The sequence below is a fragment of the Phodopus roborovskii genome, unplaced genomic scaffold (genome assembly GCF_943737965.1).
Source record: "Phodopus roborovskii unplaced genomic scaffold, PHOROB, whole genome shotgun sequence".
NCBI classification, from domain to species: domain Eukaryota; kingdom Metazoa; phylum Chordata; class Mammalia; order Rodentia; family Cricetidae; genus Phodopus; species Phodopus roborovskii.
In genome coordinates, this window is record NW_026126409.1 from 18,785,284 (window position 1) to 18,793,257 (window position 7,974).

The 7,974-nt window shown below is 42.8% G+C and overlaps 1 protein-coding gene across 3 annotated transcripts in view; it reads left to right on the forward strand.

The window, feature by feature from the left end:
• Kat6a (lysine acetyltransferase 6A) overlaps positions 1-7,315 on the forward strand; it is an 80,997-nt gene extending 73,682 nt beyond the window's left edge. For all 3 annotated transcript variants that reach the window (XM_051182115.1, XM_051182117.1, XM_051182116.1), the window contains 2 exons: positions 1,388-1,697; positions 3,916-7,315. In XM_051182115.1, coding sequence (XP_051038072.1) covers positions 1,388-1,697; positions 3,916-6,578 — 2,973 coding nt within the window. In that variant the 3' untranslated portion in view covers positions 6,579-7,315. The remainder of the gene's footprint in view (positions 1-1,387; positions 1,698-3,915) is intronic.
• Positions 7,316-7,974: the final 659 nt, after the last annotated feature.

Genomic DNA, 7,974 nt, shown 5'->3' on the forward strand with positions numbered 1-7,974 from the left:
TAACTTTTTCCCCCTTTTTGTGCTGTAGTAGAGGAAAGGCATCATGTACAAATTATACTTAAGACATGTGTGGCTACTCACTCTAGGAGCAGAGTGTCTGCATGCCTGCTACTTCAGTCTGTAGCAGTTTTAAACTTGTGTCTTAACTCATCCCATCCAGCACTGGCCGTTTGGAGGGTTCTTAGTTTCCCTCCTGTTTCTGTTTGTAGTATCATCATCATTGGGAGTTTACCTTGTCTTCAGCCCTTTCTGACACTGCTAGATATTCCAGATTTATCTGGGTGTTTCTTCCCTCAGCTTTAGCATCAGCCCTTCTCTAAAGAGCAGAGCCATTTTTACTGTAACTTGAAAGCTCTCAGTAGATTTTGAAGTAGAGAAAAACTAGATTATAAACAATATATCTTTGCCATCGTGGGGTTTATTTTTCCCACTTATGTGGCAAAACAAATAGACTATTTTCTTGTGTAAAAACATGAACATTGTAACAGCCAGTGAAATTGTATACAGAGTACTTAGACATTCTCAAAATTCACTTAAAGGAGAGTCATTAGATTATTTTACAGCAATGCTTAGTTGTGTGACCTTGAGTAAGTACTAGCCTGTGGAGTGAGGATTTGATTCAGTCATCCCTGGGTTATTGTCTCTATTACACTTGGTGACATCACTGAGTAATGTAAGCTATTGGGTCAGCCAAGTAGAAAGATGCGCTGTTGCTTTTCTTTTACACCAAATGAATACATTTCAGCTCTGCATTTCTGTGCTCTGCTTTAAATTGTTTCCTCACATGGCATGCAGATTTATTGATCTACTGCCTGCATGGTGGTCTATGAGATGCAGTGTTTATGTACCTTTTGCTCTTGAACACAAGGTAAAGGGGTTGCATGCATCTGAGGTACTTTAGTGGGGAAGCAGGTGGCACTTTAGAGTGTCCAGATTAACTGAACTAACACCGATGCACCAACATTGTCTACTCTTTGGACAGACACACTTGTTTTTATGAAGTTGTATCTAATATCTAAAGTTTATGTGTATGTAAGAGAGTGCAAATAAATGTGTATGATGTGAGTGTGGGCTTGTGTCATAGCAGATGTGGAGAAGTCAGAGGATAGCCCTGAGGGTTTAGTTTCCCCCTTTATCATGAGATCCAAGGATTGAACTCAGGTTGTCAGGTTGTCCAGTTTGCCCAGCTAGCACCTTTGCCTGCTGAGCCATCATACTGACCCATAGCTTTGTATTCCGAACACTTCATTTTATCTTTAACAAAATATCTTTCAGCAAACTGCATCTTCATTTTAAATACGCTAATTCTGAAAAATTTTAAAACTTTTGTTATAATAAAAGAAACTTTATCACTGTAACTAAAGTATTTGCTTTCTTTACTAAATAGAAACCAATTCTTCACCGAAGAAGAAGAGTCCGCAAGCGGAAACACCACAATAGCAGTGTGGTCACAGAAACTATTTCTGAGACCACTGAGGTGTTAGATGAACCGTTTGAAGACTCTGATTCCGAGAGACCAATGCCGAGACTGGAGCCTACATTTGAGATTGATGAAGAAGAGGATGAGGAGGACGAAAATGAGCTCTTTCCCAGAGGGTACTTTCATCGCTTGTCCTCACAGGACGTCCTTAGGTGTCAGTCTTCTAAGAGGCCATCTAAAGATGAGGAGGAGGAAGAGGAGTCAGATGATGTGGATGGTATGTTTCTTATGTCTTTAAATAGACAGCAGTAACAGCTACAAACCCTTCCACAAAAAGTTGAAAATGCATATGACTCACTAAGGCAGGAAGGGAAGTGTTGGTTAATGACCTCTGCACACTGCATGGAATATATACATATACATTTTTGCATTTAGTTTCTTGAATTGGGACCGGTTCTTGGCTTTGCCAGAAATCTTACTATCAGAAGCCCAGTATTGTGTAGGATCTTAACTGACTCTTCAGTTAAAAGGTGATAAGAGTAGCTGGTTACTAGGCTGGGTGGTCTCTGGTGTTAGTCTGTCTTGCCCGTTGCTGCATGCTGACTGCTTAAGTCAGGTGCTTGGTTGCCTCTGCTAAAAGAAGGAGTGCTAAGGATGCTCTGAACATCAGTGGGGACTTGTGTCCTCCATTCAGGAGCCTTCCTGAATCAAGCCTCTAATGGACCTTGGTCAGTAGTCTATTCCCTTTGTTGTTTGTTATTTAAGTCACTTGCTGTACAGAGGTCAGGCCTGCCTCAGCCTGTTCACTTCTGGGATCAGAGTTGCACAACTCAGCAGCTATGCATCTTTTGTGAGTGGCAGCAATAACAGAACAGGCTGAGTTAGATGATGTAGCTAGACTTCCAGTCATTTACTTTTAAAATAGGCTTATTTTTACTTCACATTCATTCAGACAGCAGCTAAGGATCAGGCGATAAGAGTTAGGAAGAAATTAGACTTTTACAGGCGATCAGAGGTAGGAAGAAACTAGACTTTTTTTTACATCTTAGTCTAGGTTTTGTGAAGTGGTATATTGTCTACACCTGCATTGTGTTTGCTGTGAGTGGCCTCAGTCTGAGTTTTTTTATTTTCACAGGTGAATTTGAAGAAATGTAGTTGTTCAACATTGCTTTGTACTCTTTTACCTTATCTTTTGCCTTATTTAGTGGAAATTTTTGTTTTATTTTCTTAAAATCTGGACTTGTAGTAGATGGGACTTGGATTTTTCTGACAGGAGATGTAGCTTGGTTGTGATGGGCCCTGAATTCAGTCCCTAGGACCAAAAACAAAACAAACAAAAAAGTTCTTGTGGTGTGCATTCTGTATGTATGTATGTATGTGTATATGTGTGTCTGTTTGTGTGTACAAATGTGTGCATGTATGCATATGTGTATGTATACTTGTGTTAGAGTCTGTAAATATGTGTGTATGTGTTTGTGCATGTATGTGTGTTGAGTGTGCATGAGGCAGGGGAAGATGAAAGAATTATGAGTGTTTGTGACACAGTCTAAATATGAAACTCATGCTGGCCTCAAATTTGTGACCCATTTGCCTTAGCCTCCTAAGTGTTAAAACTCACACCGTATCAGGTACATTTTTCATATTTTAAGTATGCTTTTAATGTAGTGATAATTAGTCTTTTGCTTTGTTCTAAATCCTGATCCAGAGTTTTGCTCTTGTCATATATTGATGTATATGGGGAAACTCACTTTGTACATGTATGCGTGTGTGTGAACTGGCACTTGGTGCTCTGTCTTGGACCACTGTGTGTCACAATGGTGTCCCAGATGTAAGCTGCTGTGACCTTGACAGTTTTCTGTCATACGGCTACACCTTTGACTTTGCCTCCATGCTCATAGCCTTTAAAAATTAATAGTAATTGAGAATGTATTTAATGCCACTGAACTCTACTTTAAAATGATTAAAATTTTATCTTACATATATTTTGCCTCAATTTAGAAAAAGGAAAGCCAGTGCTGAATTTATCCCCTCTAAATATTATTGGCACTTTGACTTTTTCTTATTTGTTTAGCACTGCATGTCAGTGTTTGTTCCCATGTAAACACATTGCATAACAATTATTTACAGGGATGGCTCAGTTTTGGTTTACAGGAATTGGCTTATGATCCCACTTTAAGTAATGATTTGTGGAAACTTAAAAAACAAAACAAAACCCAAAGAGGTAACAGAAAATCAAACAAAAGAGCTGATTTTCAACTTAGAGGTGACATCCCTGCTGCTTGTTACATGCATACATAGAGTTTAGCCTCCAGCTGCCTTAACTAGTAGATGGTAGAGTCATGTTGCCCTGTCCAGGATTGTTTGTTTTGCCAGTTCATTGTATAACTTTATGTGTTATTAATTAGCCTTATTCCTTAGATTCTTCTGTTATACATGTTGGTCTGAGAGAAATACTGGTCTTGTAACCTGTCTTTATTCTTATCTTTCCTATACAGACACTCCTATTCTAAAGCCAGTATCTCTCTTGCGAAAATGTGATGTGAACAGTGTTTCACTTGAGCCAGATACCTCTACACCTATGAAAAAGAAAAAGGGATGGCCCAAAGGCAAGAGCCGAAAACCTATCCACTGGAAGAAAAGACCTGGACGAAAACCAGGATTTAAATTGAATCAGGAAATCATAGCTGTTTCTACGAAAGAATGCATAATTGAGCCCATAGTTCCCATTAAACCTGGACGTAAACCCAGAACTCAAGAAAATGAAGAAATGGTTGAGGTAAAAGAGGATTTGCCCTTGTTAGAAGAAAGGAAGGAGGAGATGCATACAGAAGCAGATGAGGAGGCTGAGGAGGAAGAGGACACGACTAGCAGTGACATTAGAGCCATGTCCCCATTGGACAGCAGCAACAGTCCTGAGGCAGAGCCCAAAGAACCTGAGGCAGACGAGGAAGATGAGAAGACCCTGGAAGAACAGAGGCAATCCGAAGAAGAGCCTCAAGAGCTGGGAGAGCAGGAGCAAGAGGAAGATGATGAAGTGATTGCAGAGGCCAACCAGAACGAAGACCATGATGCTGACGATGAGGATGATGGCCATCTGGAGTCCCTGAAGACAAAGGAGCCAGAGGAGCAGCCAGCCAGAGAAGACCACAGGGAGGAGCCTGGCATTCCAGTATCTTTTTTAGATGCAAACATGCAGGACAGTAGGGAGAATACAAAGGATAAGGATGAAACTGAACCAGATTCTGAAGAGGAACAGCCTTCCCATGAGGCATCTGTGGTATCAGAGACCATGCCAGGGTCTGAGGAGGACCACGAAGAAGACTCAAACACTAAAGAAGAATTAATTGAGCTGAAAGAGGAGGAAGAGATCCCACACAGTGAACTGGACCTGGAAACTGTACAGGCAGTGCAGTCTTTGACTCAAGAAGAAAGTAGTGAGCATGAAGGAGCCTACCAGGACTGTGAAGAGACTCTTGCAGCCTGCCAGACTCTGCAGAGTTACACCCACACTGATGAGGACCCTCAGATGTCAATGGTTGAAGACTGTCATGCTTCCGAGCATAATAGCCCAATGTCCTCCATTCCATCTCATCCTAGCCAGTCAGTTCGATCAGTCAGCAGCCCCAGCGTGCCTGCCCTGGAGAGTGGCTACACACAGATCAGCCCAGAGCAAGGATCACTGTCCGCACCCTCTATGCAGAACATGGAGACCAGCCCCATGATGGATGTGCCTTCCGTATCAGATCACTCTCAGCAGGTTGTGGACAGTGGCTTCAGTGATCTGGGCAGCATCGAGAGTACCACAGAGAACTATGAGAACCCAAGCAGCTATGATTCCACCATGGGCAGCAGCATTTGTGGAAATAATTCCTCTCAGAGTAGCTGCTCCTATGGTGGGTTGTCATCTTCAAGCAGCCTCACCCAGAACAGTTGTGTTGTTACTCAGCAAATGGCAAACATGGGCAACAGCTGCAGCATGCTACAACAAAACAGTGTCCAGCCCGCTAACAACTGCAATATTAAGTCACCTCAGACTTGTGTGGTGGAAAGGCCTCCCAGTAACCAGCAGCCACCGCCTCCGCCGCCGCCGCCACCACCACCACAGCAGCAGCAGCAGCAGCAACAGCAACAACAACAACAGCCGGCACCACAGCCTCCCCCACCACAACCACAGCAGCAGCAACAGCAGCCCCCACCACCACAGCAGCAGCCCCAGCCCCCACCACCACCACAGCAGCAGCCACCTCTGTCACAGTGCAGTATGAACAACAGCTTCACTACAGCCCCGATGATCATGGAGATACCAGAGTCTGGAAGCACCGGGAACATCAGCATCTATGAGAGGATTCCAGGGGATTTTGGTGCTGGCAGCTACTCTCAACCATCGGCCACCTTCAGTCTAGCCAAGTTGCAGCAGCTGACTAACACCATTATGGACCCTCATGCCATGCCTTATAGTCATTCTCCTGCTGTGACTTCCTATGCAACCAGTGTTTCTCTGTCTAATACTGGACTGGCTCAGCTAGCTCCATCTCATCCCTTAGCCGGGGCCCCTCAAGCACAAGCCACCATGACTCCACCCCCAAACTTGGCATCTACTACTATGAACCTCACATCACCTCTGCTGCAGTGCAACATGTCTGCCACCAACATTGGCATTCCTCACACTCAGAGGTTGCAAGGGCAGATGCCAGTCAAGGGGCACATTTCTATCCGCTCCAAGTCTGCACCTTTACCCTCTGCAACTGCACACCAACAACAGCTATATGGTCGCAGCCCGCCAGCAGTTGCCATGCAGGCTGGCCCTCGTGCATTGGCTGTTCAGCGTGGCATGAACATGGGGGTTAATTTAATGCCCACTCCAGCCTATAATGTCAATTCCATGAATATGAACACCTTGAATGCCATGAACAGCTATCGAATGACACAGCCCATGATGAATAGCAGTTACCATAGTAACCCTGCCTACATGAACCAGACAGCACAGTATCCTATGCAGATGCAGATGGGAATGATGGGGAGCCAGGCCTATACCCAGCAGCCTATGCAGCCAAACCCTCATGGAAACATGATGTACACTGGCCCCTCCCATCACAGCTACATGAATGCTGCTGGCGTGCCCAAGCAGTCACTTAATGGACCTTACATGAGAAGATGAACGAGATGGATTCACAGTTAAAAGCTTACATATATATAGATAAAGGGACTTTTTATACTGACAAACCAGAGAAAAATGGACCTTTTTCCAGTTAAAATATTACTGTAGATGTAGAGGAATTTTTCTTTGGTTTATTATTATTATTATTATTATTACTGTTTTTGTTTTGTTTCTAGAAAACCTGATCTCTTTTTGGGGGTTCAACGTTGTTTTGGGTTTTTGTTTTCTTCACAGTCTTGAACATTTTACAGTAGAACTCATCTAAAAATGGATTTGGGTAGGGGAAACATGCACAAAATCTTTTCATAATTAAAAGGAGCCTTACTTTCTTTATACACCACATGGACAGAATTTATGTAAACGTGAATTTATTTTAAGATGTATGTTTCCCCTCACTGTCTGCAGCTCCCAATGTTGTCATTTTTAAATGTTATATATACATCTCAAGGGTCAACCAGGCCCTTTTCCTCCAGACCCCCAGCCTTTCATTTCCCACTTCATTCCAGCAGGAGGCACTTAGGGGAGACTGGGACAAGGACATGAAGAACAACCCAAGCTCCTTAAACTTAATGTTATTATTATTATTATTATTAATAATAAAGCGAGGCAGAAAATGCTTCTTCTTGTAAAATTCCCTCCTCTCTCTCTATACAAACACACACCTCTGGAAACCTTTCCCCAAGAGTGTTTCTAGACAGACCTGTTTTTCTTGAATCAAGTGTAATATAATTTTTTTTTTTTTAATATTCCCACTCAGCACTCAGAGACACAAAAATACTATAAGTCTCACTTAACAGCAGAATCTCAGAGGACAGCTGTTTGCAATCCTACTCCAGCCTTTGGAGGATACAGATGGTCAGTTACCAATCAAAAAGAGGGAATGAACCTCTTGGGTTTTTACCACCTGGTGAATCAGCCATAACATGCACACTCCACTCACCTCGTTTTAGTATGTACTTGGAAATGTGGACGAAGGGTCTTGTGCTTGCACCTTTAACTCTGGTAACCCTCAGAGCAAGCCCTTGTGATTTACCTGTCACATTTTAGCCACACAGTTTGATGAATGACTGTAGTATCAGTGATTTAGAAAATACCTGATGCAGAGTGAGTTCAAAGGGAGATGATGGTGTGACTTTTACAGCTGCATAAATGATGCATACCTCTTGTTTTTGTTTTGTCTTGAGATCCTGAACTTATCCCCATGAGCCAGTGTGCACTAGCCACTCTCCTGCGAACAGTTAGCATGGAGAGCCTCACCACCAGCAAAGTAGGGCACATCTGGGCCGCAGGGCTTCGGGACACTCGCCTGTTGTTTAGCTAGTTCGCCCATTCTCTTCTCACTTGCTCCAGGGTTAGGTAAAAAAAAAAATTATATATATAATTATAATTATATATA